A 16300-nucleotide genomic window follows, 5' to 3' on the forward strand; every position below is an offset into this window, starting at 1 on the left:
CCCTGCCCCGGGGAGGGCGGCGCAGGAGGGTCCGCGCCCCGCCGCCCTGCCCCATAGCGCGCCCCTGTGCACCGCGGCCGGGACGCCGGCACCTGCCGCAGCCGCCCGCGGTGCCGGGGCGCGGGGCAGAGCCGGAGCGGGACGCGGAGCCGGGCGCGCCGGTACTTCAGCACCTCGGAGAGCGCCGTGCGCCCGGGCCGGCTCCGGCCGGGGCTGGCGCCGCGCTGCCCGAGGGCTCGGCCGGCGGCCGGATGGGGCGAGCCCCGAGGCTGGGCGCGGCGGGGAGCGGCGAAGCCTCCTGCCCCTGGGGCGGCGTCCGGGGCGCCTGAGCGGGCCGGGCAGGGGCGCCCTGGCCCCGCGCTGAGCCGAGTCCCCGGCCCATGAGCACCATGCGCCTGCTGCTGCTCGCCGTGCTCGTCTCCTTCTCCTTCGCCCGCGCCGGCTGCGACCCCAAGATCGTCAACATCGGCGCGGTGCTGAGCACCAAGAAGCACGAGCAGATCTTCCGCGAGGCGGTGAACCAGGCCAACAAGCGCCACGGCACGTGGAAGATCCAGCTGAACGCCACCTCGGTCACCCACAAGCCCAACGCCATCCAGATGGCCCTGTCCGTCTGCGAGGACCTCATCTCCAGCCAGGTACCCGGGGCCGGCCCGCGGGAGCCCCGCCAGCATCGCCTCGGGCACCCCTGGCCGCTCATCCAGCCACTCACCCGGCCAGCGCCCAGCCCCTCGTCCTCGTCCATCACTGCAGCCCCACTCCTTCCAGCCGTCTCCCCGCACAGCCCCCATCTGCTCCTCGCTCCAGCCATCTCCCCCTGCAACCCCCCATCCGCTCCCACTTCCAACCATCTCCCCCTGCACCCCCCATCAGCTCCCCCCTCCAGCCATCTCCCCCCACAACCCCCCATCCGCTCCCCCTTCCAACCATCTCCCCCTGCACCCCCCATCTGCTCCCCCCTCCAGCCATCTCCCCCTGCAACCCCCCATCCGCTCCCCCTTCCAACCATCTCCCCCCGCACCCTCCATCTGCTCCCCCCTCCAGCCATCTCCCCCCGCACCCTCCATCTGCTCCCCCTTCCAGCCATCTCCCCCTGCACCCCCCATCCACTCCCCCCTCCAGCCATCTCCCCCTGTAGCCCCCCATCCGCTCCCCCTTCCAACCATCTCCCCCCACACCCTCCATCCGCTCCCACAGCCCCCCATCCGCTCCCCCGGCCAGTGCTCAGCCCCTTGCCCTCACCCATCACTGCAGCCCACCTCCCCCTCCCACCTCCAGCCATCTCCCCCTGCAGCCCCCCCTCTGCTCCCCCAGCTAGCGCTCAGCCCCTCGTCCTCAGCCATCACTGCAGCCCATCTCCCCCTCCTCCCTCCAGACATCTCCCCCCACAGCCCCCCATCCGCTCCCCCAGCCAGCTCATTGCCAGTACCTTAATTCACTGATCAGAGCAAGGACAGGCCACGGAGCACCAGGAGTTCATCCCATAGCCCAAGCAAATCATGTGTTAACACAGACAGCCAGACCTTGCATTCTCTCAAATTCATGGGGGGTTGGGATGGGGGTTATATCTGCATATTAAGGTTGGTGGTGGACCTGTTGGGAAGGGTTGATGTCTGTGTGCGTGATGTATGGTGTGTGCTTGTGTATATGCGTACAGTGTATGTGTGTGTTTGTATGTTGGCATGTGTGTGGACTGTGTGTGTGTTTGCATGCCTTTGTGTGTGTGTGGTGTTTGTGTTTGTATGTCTCCATGTGTACAGTGTATGCCTGTGTTTGTTTTCTTTGTGTGTGTACAGGGTGTGTGTGGGTGTTTGTATGTCTCTCTGTGTGTACAGTGTGTTTGTTTGTATGTTTCTGTGTGCGTCCAGGGTGGGTATGGGTGTTTGCTCATCTCTCTGTGTGTACAGTGTGTTTGAATGTCTGTGTGTGTGCAGTGTGTGTGTTTGTAGGACTGTGTGTACAATGTGTGTGTATGTGCAGTCAGTTCATACCAACAGATAAATCTCTAACATTCTGAATAATTCAGATGCTTTTTACCATCCTTTATGGAAAACCTCAGAGGTAGGTAACTAAAACACCAACTAGAGTTGTCTATATTTTTCCTGTCTTCTATGGAGAGGCTTAATAGTCTTTCTTGCTGTGGGTGGATTTGCTATATACAGATATACATTCAGGCAAAGTTTTACTTAAAGAGAAATACACACAAAACATTTTCCATCCGGGTCTTCAGAAATGAAAACATGAATATTTTTGGCAAATAAATATGAGTACAGCCCCACGAATAATGAAATGGTGCTGAGATGGGAGAGGATACTATGAGAATTTCATATGTAAACTGAATAATGCCCCAGCCCTTTATTTTTGTTACCAGCATGAATATTCTTCTGGATGCATCCATGGATAACAGTTTGACCCATCTTTTGGCTTTATTTTCAAATGCAAACACTGAGTGTGACCTTTGTCGCCATTAAATCAAAGGAAACATAGCATATAAGTAAAGTATTTGCACCATGTTGGGGGAGAAATGAATCACTGCAGGGCTTGGGGGGTGGGGTGGAGGCCCTGTGTTTGCTTGATTTTTAAAGATGGTGCTTCTAAGGGTGCTCCAGCAATCTGTGCCTGGTGTTGTCATGTCTGAGATTGTGTGAAACCCAGACAGGGCCCAAGCACAGGCAGGGACAGCTGCTCTCCATGTCCAAGCGGAGCCTCAGTGCTCATACATGGCTCCAGGTGGCCTCATTTTGTGTGGCATGATCTCCCCTCCCCCACCCGCTGCTGCCTCGCTGAATTCCAATGAAGCTTTATCTGACTGCATTGCAGCTTTTTATATAAGAGCATTTCGACCCTCTCACACATGGTCCTCACATGCACACGCACACATGCACATTTCAACACACCCTGCTCCCATGCCTGGTATTAAAGCTACAGGATTTTTTCAAATATCTGAGCCTCATAAATAATACATTAAACAAACCAATTCTCAGCACACACAGGACCTGGCATCACTGCAGAGCAGAAGTGCTTTAAGCTGTCTGCCTGGCACTATAAACCTTCAGCGTTAAGAAAGCATTTAATTAAATACTACACATCAATCCTTTAAAACATCCCTCTGCCAAACACACACAGTCACACTTGCTGATGCACAAACTGGCAACACTCATAGAATCATAGAAATGTCAGGCTAGAAGGGACCTTGAGAGATCGTCTAGTCCAGCCCCCTGTGCTGAGTCAGGACCAAGTAAACCTAGACCATCCCAGATGTGTTTGTCCAACCTGTTCTTAACCCCCGCAAGGGGATTCCACAACCTCCCTTGGAAGTTTATTCCAGAGTTTACCTACCCTTAGAGTTAGAAAGTTTTTACATATGCGCATTCACACACACACCAGTATACTTTCTTGATTAACTCCCCTCCTCCCCACACTGGAAATCTACACAGAGAGGCTGGCTTTCGGAAGCTGGCTGAATCTGTCACACCCTCTGGGGCTCCATGTTGTTCACACTTGACTCACACCGAGAGCTGAGCAAATAATGGATTTTTCCATTCTTCGCCTCCCCTCCCCCCCCCACTCTTGTGAATCTCACTCATCTTCCAAAGGCCAGGCAGGGCTATCTGACATGGCAAATGCCAATGCCTCATCCAGCCTAGCCTCCCTGGCAGTGATGCTTGATTACTCCCGCTACTGCCGCATAATGCAGGGACAGAGGGATCTGTGCTTATATTTAGGGAATTTAGTAGGAGGCTGTTTATTTGTCTCTAGTTTGAAACTGAACAGATTAAGGATTTAACCTCCAGAACATCAGTTACTGAGATTTTCTTTATTATTTGCTAAATACAGGGCATGGAATTCCCCTTCTGCAACTGTCACTTGGTTTCTAAGTGTTGCAAAAGACAAGCACCCTATTGCTTGTCCATAACTGAAGGGGCTGGGGAAGAGGGTCTGCACATTTCTCTCTTAATTTACAAAGGAAGCTTAGTATAGCTGGTAATAACATAAAAATAAATAAAGCTCCTCCCAGCCTGCAAGGCTCTGAGCCCTGCACAGACTGTGGAGACATCCGTCACCGTAGTTAAGGCTGCATTGAGATTGGCTGTTAAAGCAAAACTAAGACCCCTTTAGCACAATAACTCTGCAGGACACAATTACGTTTGCTATCTATTTTTTAAAGTAAAATATGTTCTAACTTCTGCAAAGGACATTTTTTTGAATGCTCATTTTTGCAGTGTTGTTCCGTTTTCTTCACATTTTGGGGGGTTCTTGGGTTCTCTGCCTAAACAACCCACAGTCTTCACAACAGTCAGACTTTTCACACACGTGTGTACACACATGCACATGCACACCTATACACACACATACTCCTGCACGTACATGTGTATACATATACACACCCCCATACACACACACAAACACATACGCACACATATACACGCAGAGAGATAATATCCTGGACATTTTAAACTTTTGAAATTAAGCATAGGGACTCCCAGGGCCATCTCTGGTGGATTTGCAGAGGGAGGGGGGAGAGGTGGGGAGGGGGAATGCAGTGAAAGAAGCAGAGGGAAGACTAGCTAATCTTTTTGGTTCAAATAGTAATTGGATATGGCCCAATTTTCAAAACAAATGTTATGCAAATGTCTGGAGGCCAAGGAAAGTCAGAGAAATGTACAGAAGATGTATTCAAAAGCAGCAAGGAGAAACCAGCAGGAAGGATAATGTTCATGCACCATTGGATTGCACCAAGAGCAATTTACATAGCTTCATCTCTGAAAAAGGTACTTCCTTCCATAGCAATTTGTGCAGATAGCTCATTAGAACAGCAAAGGGGCTGTTTTCATGTGTCCTAATCAGGCAAAGGGCATAGTTTTGAGGGTAATTTAGAATGCAAGTAGGGATTTGAGGTTCTTTAAAATATCTATCTATCTATCTATCTATCTATCTATCTATCTATCTATCTATCTATCTATCTATCCAGTTCTTGAAATCCAACCACCAGATAGGGATCAAATCAGCGGACAAATGGGGTGCCATTGTTATCCTCAGCCATGATGACTACATCAGTGAGGCCAACCAACAATTCTCTGGCACCACCTACTACAAAGAACTCAAAGACGACCCTCACACCATAATTCACACAGAAATTTAAGGATATAATCAAATCCTTCCCTAAACAACTGCAAGAGCAATTCTATAACCTCGTCCCCCATGAAGCCACCCCAGGGACCTTCTACGTGTTTCCCAAGACATACACACAAGGGAACCCAGGCAGGCCCATCATACTTGACCTCAGCACTCTTACTGAAGAAATATCAGGACTCATAGAAACTGTCCTCAGATTCACCATACAAAGGGCCAGTTTCCTTCGGGTCACAACCAATTTCATCAAGAAACTCCACAACATTAACAACCGCCCTCAGAACAGCATCCTTGCCATCATGGATGTTACCTCCGTTTACACCAACATGCCTCATGTGACGGCATCGCTGCCTGCCTTAAATATCTACAGAACTACAGACAACACTCAGAAATCCACCCGAAACACACTGGCAAACTCATCCATTACATCCTCACCCATAACAACTTTACATTCAGCAACACTTTTTCCAGACCATGAGAACAGCCATGGGTACAAGAATGGCTCCCCAATATGTCAACTTCTTCATGGCCCACCTTGAGGAAGAATTTTTGGAAAAATGCAGCACTAAACCAAGGGTATACCTGAGATACATCAATGATACATCGTTACACAAACTAAAAACTATTTCCCCATGCTAATTTTCCCCCCACTGGTACTCACACATTCTTGCCAACTGTTTGAAATGGGCCACCCTGATTATCACTACAAATGTTTTTTTTCTCCCGCTGATAATAGCCCACCTTAATCGATTAGTCTCGTTAGAGTGGGTATGGCAACCCCCATTTTTTCATGTTCTCTGTATATATATATATATATCTTCCTACTGTATTTTCCACTGCATGCATCTGATGAAGTGGGCTTTAGCCCATGAAAGCTTATGCTCAAATAAATTTGTTAGTCTCTAAGGTGCCACAAGTACTCCTCGTTCTTTTTGCTGATACAGACTAACACGGCTACCACTCTGAAATCAATTATATAGTCATCCTCAGGACAGATGACATAAACTCCCTCATAAATTTCCACCACAACTTCAACAACCACCACCCATCCATCAAACTCTCTCTAGAACACTCCTACACCAGTGTCAACTTCCTAGACACCATGGTCAGCTTCAACAATGAAACCCTACAGACAATTATATTCCAGAAACTGATCACCACACCTACCATCACCACCTCAAACACACCAAGAAATCTGTTCTCTACAGCCAGGAACTCAGATACACAGAATATGCTCTGAGGAGAAAGTCTGGGATAAACATCTTAAAACACTTAAAACCACCTTTGCCAAACAAGGACTCTCCACTAGAGAAGTAGATCGCATCATGGAAGGGGCCACCCAAATATTCCAAGAGAACCTGCTTTAATACAGAGAAGAAGAAAAACCTCCATCAACTGCACACCCCTAGTTGTCACCTATCGCCCCACACTGGAACCCATCTGCAGTATCATCAAACAACTAAAACCCATACTTGATGGGGACCCCATCCTGAACAAAATCTTTCCTGAACCCCTTCTTCTGGCCTTCAAAAAATGCCCCATCCTCACCAAGCTCATCATCAGAAGCAAGCTCCCTGCATGCCAGGACAGACCAACTCAAAGCAGCACCAGACCCTGCCAGAACAACACATGCAAAACCTGCAGCCATATCTCCTCTGCTACGATGATCCACAGCTCCCACAAGACACCTTTCAAGAACCATGAGTCCTACACATGCCTATCACATGTGGGGTACTTCATCCAGTGCATCAAATGCACCAACAACAACTGTCAGGGTGAAACCAGCCAATCACGGCGCTCTCGAATGAACTCACACAGAATAATGATAAGAGACAAAAACACCCTGTCACTCCTGGGTGAGCACTTTTCACAGAGCGATCCCTCCATATCTGACCTTTCAGACCTCATCCTCAAAGGAAACCCTGAACAACACCTTCAAAAGAGGAGCCTGAGAGCTTAAGTTCGTGACTTTGCTAGACACTGAGGCTATATCTACACTACAGCTTATGTCAGCAAAACTGATGTCGATCGGGGTGTGACTATTGCATCCCCCTGAGTGACATAAGTTACACCGACATAAGAGTTTGTGTGCACGGCGCCATGTCGGCAGGAGAGCTTCTCCTGCCACAGAGCTCATGCCGCTTCTGGAGGTGGGGGTTTGTGCAAACAAGAGAGCTCTCTCCTGTCGACATCGAGTACCATCACCAATGTGCTGCATCGGCAGAGCTTACGGCTGGGCTGCAGCAGTGTGTCTGTAGAAACATGGGCTCCATAGTGATGCTAGTTTTATGTCTCATTACAACAGTATGTAACCCCCCAACCCTCCTCTGTCCTCTGACTACAGGGGTGATAACTGTTCACTTCTTCTTGAATAGTCTCTTGCAACATGTGTTATTAACTCCTTATGCTTAACAATCTGTTTCAGCTCATATTTAGCTGTGACACTCTGATTACCTTCCCCAGACACGAAGAAGAGCTCTGTGTAGCTTAAAATCTTGTCTCTCTCACCCACCTTCTATCTATCTATCTATCTATCTATCTATCTATCTATCTAATCACCATGATATCTAAACATCAATTGAAAAGATGGAATTTCTTAATCTTGCCACCTGAGGCAGGCATAAATAGTGTGCAGTACTGCAAGACTAGTATCACGGGGTAGCCGTGTTAGTCTGTAGCCACAAAAAGCACCTGAAAGACTAACAGATTTATTTGGGCATAAGCTTTCGAGGGTAAAAAACCCACTTCTTTAGATGCATGGAGTGAAAATTACAGATACAGGCATAAATATACTGGCACATGAAGAAAAGGGAGTTAGTTACCTTACAAGTGGAGAACCAGTGTATACTGCAGGACAGTATATCTTGTGCACTGACAGCATTGTTTCATCATTTGCTTGATCACATGTGTTGGCAGGTAATTTCATACCTGTGAAGAGGGCTAGCAAAAGGCCTATGCACCTCTTAATTCTCATTTAAGCCCTATTTGAGGTTGTAGGTGGGGCTTAAGAGGTGTGTACTCCTGGTCTGGCCCTCTGCACCCAGGTTGCCTTGAGAAAACTTTTGCGCATTTTAAACAATGGAGATTTTTTGACTCGTGAATATCCAATAAGAGTGTGCTGCATTCCCAGCCCTGTGCTGAATGACACTGTCCAGTGATGCATTTTAATAACTGTTAATATAGCTTCATAGTCAACTTGTCATGATGTGATCCAGTGATATTCCTCACCCTCTAGAAATGCCAGTGCTGTGGGTTATTTGGACCAGCATACCAAGAATGGGCGGTATTCACTTATGGGTGGGTTATGCCTTGGCACGGGGTACCTTCAGCAGCTTTAATTTTCTTATTCTTTGACCTTAAGCATGAGCAGAATTTCAGTGTGTCAGAGAAGAATTTTGGAAATAAAATTTTGCAAAATGGCCATTTTATGTTAGCAGCTGCCATGAATAATGTGCAGCATCTCCCAAGGGGTTGAATCTGCTGAGGTCATGTGGCCAGGCTTTGGGGGGTTGGATCCCACAGATCAGGCTCCAGCCCAAGCCCAAATGTCTACACTGCAATGTTATAGCCCCACGGCCCGAGCCCCACGAGCCAGTGTCAGCTGCATAGGCCCCACAGCCCCGGAGCACCAACAGAAAAAAAACAGTGGGTGCTCAGCACCCACCGGCAACCCCCACAATCAGCTCCTCTCCCTCCCTCCCAGCGCCTCCTGCCTGCCACGATCAGGTATTCAGCAGCATGCAGGAGGTGCTGGGGGGTAGCGGAGGAGCAAGGGTGGGGTATGCTCAGGGGAGGGGTTCAGAACGGGGGGGGGCAGGAAGAGGCGAGGCAGAGGTGGGGACTTGGGGGAAGGGGGGCAGAGCTTGGGATGGAGTGGGGATCCAGCACCCACTGGCAACTCATAACAATGGCACCAATGGTCAGCTGTCACAGACCAGCCACTGGTTTCTTGCAGTGCAGACATACCCTGAGATATCCCAGCGCTTGAACTGCCCAGCATGAGCAGCTGCCAGCCTCTCCATCCCTCTGACTCCTCCCTGGCCCTTCCCAACTGTGTCAAAGGGATGCGTCCTTCCCCGTTTCCTCTTTGGTCTGTGCTACTTTCAGCTCTGTCAGTCGCTCCCTCCCGCTCTGCTTTTCCCCGTCTCCTGGTGCTAGACCATTTGCAATGCTAGCTGCTCTCAGCTCCCACTGCAGCTGGCTGGAGTTGAGGAAGCGCTGCCCTTTGCAGGATTACACCCTCTGGTCCACAACCTTGCCCTGTCGTGAACCTCGTCCAGCCTGCCTCAGCTTCACAGCTGCTCATTCTCCCCTCTGTGCCGCAAGGTTCTGCCTTTACTCCCTCCTTTTTCTATCTCTCTTGGTGACAGCTCCCCTTGGAGCTCACGTGGCTGATTCCTAACTCTCCTCCTCCCCGCCACCCATTCTCCCCCATCCAGCTGCCTCGCTGACATCTCCTTGCCATCATCTCCAGCTCTTTACATCCGAGCTGCTCCTCTTGTCTTCCCTCCCTCCCACTCCTCTACCATCCTCACTTCTCTATCCCCATTAACAATTCCATTGTCCCTCCTGACTCCCGGGCTTTAATCCGGCTCTCCTCTTCCCTCGGCATCTCCCCCAGCATCCTGTCTCCCCTATGTCCTGTTGCTGTGCCCTCTTTAATGCAGCCCCAGCACTTCCTTCCTAAACTCTTTCCCTGCTAGGACCCTTGTGAACATCTTGATGGCCTTTTGCCTTGACCATTGCCACTCTAGACTGTTCTCCTGCTTCTCCTATCAGCCTGCTAATGTCATGTCCCTCACCCAGCTCCAGCCAGCAAACCCTCTGCCTTAGATCCCTCCCCTGGCTACACTCAGCATCAATTCCTCACTCTCACCTGTGAGCCCTACAGCCCCATCTCTGCTTTCCTTCCCCGGCTCAGACCCTGTGCTCCTCTCAATACTCTCCTCTCTTCCTTCCACTCCCAGTTATTCCCCTTCTAACACGCTGTCCCTGAGAGTCTCCCTGTTTCCGGCAAGTGCACTTACCTTCCTTAAACCCCATCTCAAAACCTATTTCTTCCAGGCAGAAGGAGACCAAAGTTGGCTTGGGTATGTCTACACATGCTGCAGTCACAGCTCTGATTGCAGTGTAGACAGACCCTCAGACTGTAAATCAGAGGTCCCCAATCTGGGGGGTATGCCCCCCTAGGGAGGAAGGGAGGAACGTTTTGGGGGATGCAGCTGGGGCCCAGGCCAGCCCCTACGGAGGGCGGAGAGGGAGTGCCACCCAGCTCCGCTCCTGGCCCTGGCCCCAGCTGCCAGCTCCGCACCCAGGGTCCCAGCTGCCAGCCCCAAGTCTGGTGATCTGGCTGCCAGCCTAAGTCCTGGGGCTCTGCTCCCGGCCGCAGCTGCCGGCCCCGCTCCTGGGGCATTGGCTGCCGGCCTTCGCCAGACTCCCACCCCCACCTCCAGAAATGGCCCCAGCCTCGACCCCCTTACCGCTGGACAGTCCCCCTCACCCAGAGCCATGGCCCCACTTCTGGCCCCGGCTCAGGGGAGTGGGGGGGGGTGCAGACAGGGGTAAGGGGGGCACGAGGTAAAAAGTTTGGGGACCACTGCTGAAAATGCTTTGGGGCTAGATCCTCAGCTGGTGCAAATTGGTCTCACTCCACTGACTTCCGTGTAGTTACACTCATTTACACCAGCTGGGGAGCTGGCCTACTGTTTGTCAAGTGCCAGGTACATTTATGGGGCTGTAGAAATGATTTTCATATGAAATGATATCGTCATGTTGGCCATCACATCAACCCTGCTTTGCTGAGAGAAAAGAAAGTAGCTAAGACATATTTTTATCCATGTTTCTTCATGTCCTTACCTGAGTGAGTCTCCCATGTGCCTCCCCTCCCTTGCCCTTGGGTTTTGATGTGTGTGCATGCTTAGCAGGCAGCTGGCTGATTTGTTCTGTGTTGTGACTCTCTCTCCCTCTCTCTGTCTGTCTCTCGCTCTCTCTCTCACGGAATCCCAGCTGACCACTTTGTTTGTAATAGTCCTCAGAGGGGAATTAGAGTTGAGTATTAAATGTGTGGTTAAATAAATCTCATTACATAGTGTGACTGTAAGAGAGATGTTTCTCTTTAATCTGTAATCCACGAGAGTTATTAGTTTAGCTTGCCAAGCATTGCATTTCCATTAAGATGAAACCCCAAACAGACCCATCTCTTCCTAATGGCGACGGCTTCAGTCTAAGGGAAGAAGCAGCCTTTTCATACATGCCTTCCTTCATCTACAGAACCACATCATGACATGTGTTGCTTATGTATTCTTTTATTATTTATATCTCCTGTTGTTTGAATGCCGTGACCATGTTAGCACTTGGCTACTTAATGTACAGAAAAGAAAAGGAAATTCACATTTCATGATCATTCTGCTCCTATGAAATAATGTTTGTATCATGTATCCTGTGTCCTACAGGTCTATGCAATATTAGTTAGTCACCCACCTGCTCCAAATGATCACCTAACACCAACACCTGTATCATACACAGCTGGCTTCTACAGGATTCCTGTCATTGGTCTGACAACACGCATGTCTATATATTCTGATAAGGTAACTGATGCATGTTTCCTAGTACGTATCTCATACATGTGGTATAAATGAAGAACATCCATCAGAAGTGACTAATGATTTCTGCACTACTTTTTCCAGAATACATCTATCTATCTTTCTATCTATCTATCTATCTATCTATCCTCTCCAGATTGATCTGATAACTCTCACTTTTTCTCTCCTACTCTGGCTCTCTCTGAATTCATTGGTTCTGATATCTCACAATGTTGACCTACATATCGCTGGATCATTTCTGCAGTGTTTCTCTGTCAGGCTGTTGGATTCACAGCTCTTTAGCCAAATCAAATGCATGAACTAGCTCCTGAACTGCTGACTAGTGACAGCCGGGAGCCTCCTGGGTGGTCCCTGGATGCTGGAGGAACTGCAGAGATGGAGGAGGACCCTAATACTGTCTATCCATTTGGCAGGAGCTCTTTTGGTCTTCAAGATTGTTTGGTTTTGTTCAGTCTGTGTGTGATTGGAGGTTAACACCAGTGATATTAGTTATCCTCTGGTCTGAAATAACACCCAGCCTGCCCAGCGGCCAAGAAATAGCAAGTCAAGTTCCAAACTACAGTTCATGTCCCTGTGAAAATGAAGAGGTCTATTCACTTTGGGGTGAGATTCACCCTTGGGCAGAAGGCCAGGCAAGGACTAGGTGCCATTCATGTCTGATACACACCCTATTTTGAGGATGTAAGTATGCCTTGCCTAGGCTTTATGCTGGCCCTCTGCAGAGTGGTGAATTTGATGCATCTGGCCATGTGCAGGGTATGGGGGGAGTATGGTGGGTGGCTCCTTCATCAGACACTCCTCACTTCTGGGCTGACCTTGTACAGTGTACTTCTTTTGTAAAAGCAAAGGAGTTCCACAGAGTCCTTGCAGAAGTGCTGTGACATTCTCATTTTATTACAAACCTGAAGCTGGACCCATTTTCAGGTAGAATAGTGCTACATTTATTGAGTAAAAACGAGTCTATTTCAAAGCTCAAAAGAGTCCATATTTCATATGCTGATGCCTTTTGCATGGAAAACTGTGAATATTCACTGATGCAAATGTCAGTGCAACAATAGCCATTTCATCCACATTCCAAAGAAAGCCAAATTTCAGTCAGGGAGGAGCAACAGATTCACATGAAATGAAATGAAACAGCAAAAGTTCAGTGCACATCTCTTGTCACTCACATCTGAAGGCTGGTCCTGGTTCTATGGGTAAGGAGTGGATGTTCTCAGCCAGTTCCAACAGGGCATGTGTCCTCAAATAAATCCCAATTCCTCCCCCCCAAAAAAACCCCTCCCCCATTATCTCAATTGCTACCTTGTTAGCAACCTCAGTAGAAAAACCAAGGCCAAGACTGATTAATGCTGGAGACTGAAATACCCCAAAGGTGGCTCCTCCAAAAACCAGGTGAGCCCCAGTGACGGAGCTATATTGCCACTACCCATCTTGTAACTGTTCTGTGGACAACCTTAATTCTTCAGAGCACTGGTTAAAGTTTCGTGCAGCTGCTATAAGCAGGGTTGCAGGGGGGACCTTTAACACTGATCCAAGAGCATCCGTAGGCATCGGAATCTGGGTTGTGGTCAAATCATGGGGGAGAATTGTCAGCAAGGGACAGCGGGATACTTTGGTGCTTATGGCTAATGAGTGCTGAGCATACAGTAATGTTGAACAGTTTGTGATGGGAGCACTGGTGAGACTTCACTGCTGCCCAGTGTGGTGCCTGTCTGATGCTGTTAGGACAGGAGAAGAGACATGGGTGATGTTGAAAATTGGGAATTGCGTGGACTTCAGAGGAAAGTGCTATCAGAGGCTAGGAAATGAGTGCGATGTTACAGCTGGAGAGGTGATGGGGTATCTGTAATCCATGCCAGCCTCAGGGACATCCCATATGGGTTAGGAGGGGTGCTGCCAATTAAAAAGGCATTTTAATCATGCAACTGATGCCAGGGATAGAGGGATATTCACTTATACATCAGTCCCAGCAGAGCTAATACTCCCTGCAATGAATGATGTTTACTATAGACGGCAGGTAGCAGTGACTATAGTTAAGATTACTGGACGCTTCCATTATAAGACCCTGTTTTCAGTTGCTTATAATTTTGCCAAAATGAAACTGTTCAGGGTGAAACTTACTAGGTGTCTGTCTCAGGCTAATATTTTTGTTCGTTTGTTTGTTTAAGTTTCAACTTATTTCTTTCTTTCCTCTCTTATCCTGAGTTTTTCCTCTTTTTTCCCAGTCATTTTAAAATATTTTTTTCCAAAAATCACTGGAAAATGAAAGGCAAACGGGAAAAGGAAAAAGAAAGGAAAGGAAAGGAAAATCAGAAAAATGGTCATGGAAATTATAAAAACAGATCAAAACAATCCTAACATGATTTAAAACTGGCATGAACATTTTTGAAAGTGAACAATTTTTTGCAAAAAAAATGGATTTCCAAAAATGGCCATTTTTCAATTTTAAAAAATGTTGTTCAAACACTTTTGACTAGCTCTAATCAGACCAGTGATTCATCTTGCACAGTGTCCTAGCGAACAAGAGCAGCTAACAGGGGAGTTTTGTGAGGGAGTTTAGAGAGGAAGTGGGAGAGATAGATACACCTGATTAACATTCTCTAAACATAGGCCAATAAACACCCCTCTCCCCAGGCAAACAAACCAGACAAATAAAACCCATAAAAAGAAAACTGCATGAGTAAAAAGAATGCAGGCAGAAGTCCAGCAGCAGAGTGGGGGTCATCCAGTTTATTGCACTGAATGCAGCATGTACGATTACCTGCCTTGTCGGTACGTGTCATGTGTGTGTGTACTCAGTAAAAGCAAACCATGGCCGCAGGGACCGAGTACAGGAGGGGCACTATATGTGAAAGACAGCATAGAGTCAAATAGAGTACAAATCTTAAATGAATCAAACTCAACCATAGACTCTCTAGAGATAGAAACTCCATGCTTGAATAATAAGAATGTAGCAGTAGTATACTACTGACCACCTGACCAGGATGTGATTGTGAAAGTGATTAGAAAGGCTATAAAAATAGAAAACTCAATAATAATAGGGGATTTCAATTATTGAGTGGGTACATGTCACCTCAGGACAGGATGCAGAGATAAAGTTTCTTGACACTTTCAATGACTGCTTCTTGGAGCAGCTAGTCCTGGAACCCACCAGAGGAGAGCCAATTCTTGATGTAGTCCCAAGTGGAGCACAGGATCTGGTCCAAGAGGTGAATATAGCTGGACCGCTTGGTAATAGTGACCATAATATAATTAAATTTAATATCCCTGTGGCGGGAAAAACACTACAGCAGCCCTGAGTCTCATGGGACCCTGGTAGGTTCAGTCCTTCCAACCCTTTCCTTGAGTATTGGGGCACCCTTTTGACAGGAGGTCTTGGCCATTTGTTGGATCAGAACAAAGAGCCTGAGTCAGTTTGAACTCCAGCTATTTATACAAAGTCCTTTCTTTGTCCGTTGGTCTCTGGAAAGCCAGTTTGAACCAATATGCACGAGCCTCCCCAGGAGATGGTGCCTGTCTGGGGGGTTCCAACCTGGCTGATTTGCTTTAATCCCCACCCACTGTTTGTGGTTCCTGGAGGAGCGGTGCAGCCCTGCCCCATGGAGTAGGACACAATCATACAGGAACCATTCATTTAAAGCAGTGGACCCCAGAGATACTGCATGGCATCGCAATATGTGTCCCATCTCCCCCTAGAAAGGTTACATACAATCCTAGCTTATCTGGGGGGAAGTGTATTGATGGACTTTTAATCTTCACATACTGAGTCAGGGTGTGCAGCAATTTTTCCTCCACCCAGTGTCTCATACATTTTCACAGACCATCAGGCAGTCATAGATTGTGGGAAGACATTCCCCCTCCTTCCTGGCTGCAGCTACCTTTGACGTCTCCTGAGCAGCTGTCATGCACATTTCTTGGGCATTTCCCACCCTTGGGGGGGTGTCATAGATTTCCCTTAATGTCAGTAGGTCTCATCCTTCTCCTTGAGATGGAGGCTGTCTCACCTCCACTCTCCCCAGGGATTTGTCTGCATATACTGGGAAGGTAACATGATTCCTCCTGGATACTGGCAGCAGGGATCCCCCCTTCCCTGTCAGCCACCCCATTTGCATGTTGGCTCCACAGTCCCTTGCAGGTCGGCACTAACTGATGGGGTCTGATATACCCCTTCTGCTTTCCAAGGAAACCATTTTGTACGTGTCTTTCTGCACCCTGTCGGGGCTAGATCCACTGGATTCCCAGTGGGAGCAGAAGGGGTAGTCATTCATTGACTGGAGAGACACTGGGACTCCTAAGACAATAATTAAGCCCCATGTCATGAAATCCCATCAAATGCTCCCAAGGTGTGAAATCTGTGTTCAAGTTCCTGGTGTGACAGCCTTTGCTGTACGTACAAGCCAGATTTCCATGTAGACTCAGGAAGGGTTGGGGTGTTGGCTTAGGGTGTGTTGTTAGATATTCTGTATTCTTTGCTATGGGGAAAGTATATTATGGCTTTAAAAGCAGAAGGGTGAAGCAGAAGGACTTTGGGATAAATAGCCTGCGTTTAAACTGACTCTGGGCCT

General features: G+C 48.4%; 1 protein-coding gene across 16 annotated transcripts in view; it reads left to right on the forward strand.

Moving 5' to 3' along the window:
- Positions 1-296: 296 nt before the first annotated feature.
- The window catches only part of GRIN1 (glutamate ionotropic receptor NMDA type subunit 1), a 70838-nt gene continuing 54834 nt past the window's right edge, over positions 297-16300 (forward strand). For 11 of the 16 annotated variants that reach the window (XR_012642081.1, XR_012642078.1, XR_012642080.1 and 8 more), the window contains exons 1-2: positions 298-638; positions 11586-11720. Coding sequence is in view for 9 of the 16 variants with exons in the window: in XM_074973595.1 (XP_074829696.1) it covers positions 381-638; positions 11586-11720 (393 nt within the window). In the remaining 7 variants the exon portion in view is untranslated. Of the gene's footprint in view, positions 639-11585; positions 11721-16300 lie in introns of all 16 variants that reach the window. The other 5 variants (XR_012642077.1, XR_012642079.1, XM_074973589.1 and 2 more) reach the window with 3 other exon arrangements.

This window comes from Natator depressus, chromosome 16, assembly GCF_965152275.1.
Source record: "Natator depressus isolate rNatDep1 chromosome 16, rNatDep2.hap1, whole genome shotgun sequence".
Classification (NCBI taxonomy): domain Eukaryota; kingdom Metazoa; phylum Chordata; order Testudines; family Cheloniidae; genus Natator; species Natator depressus.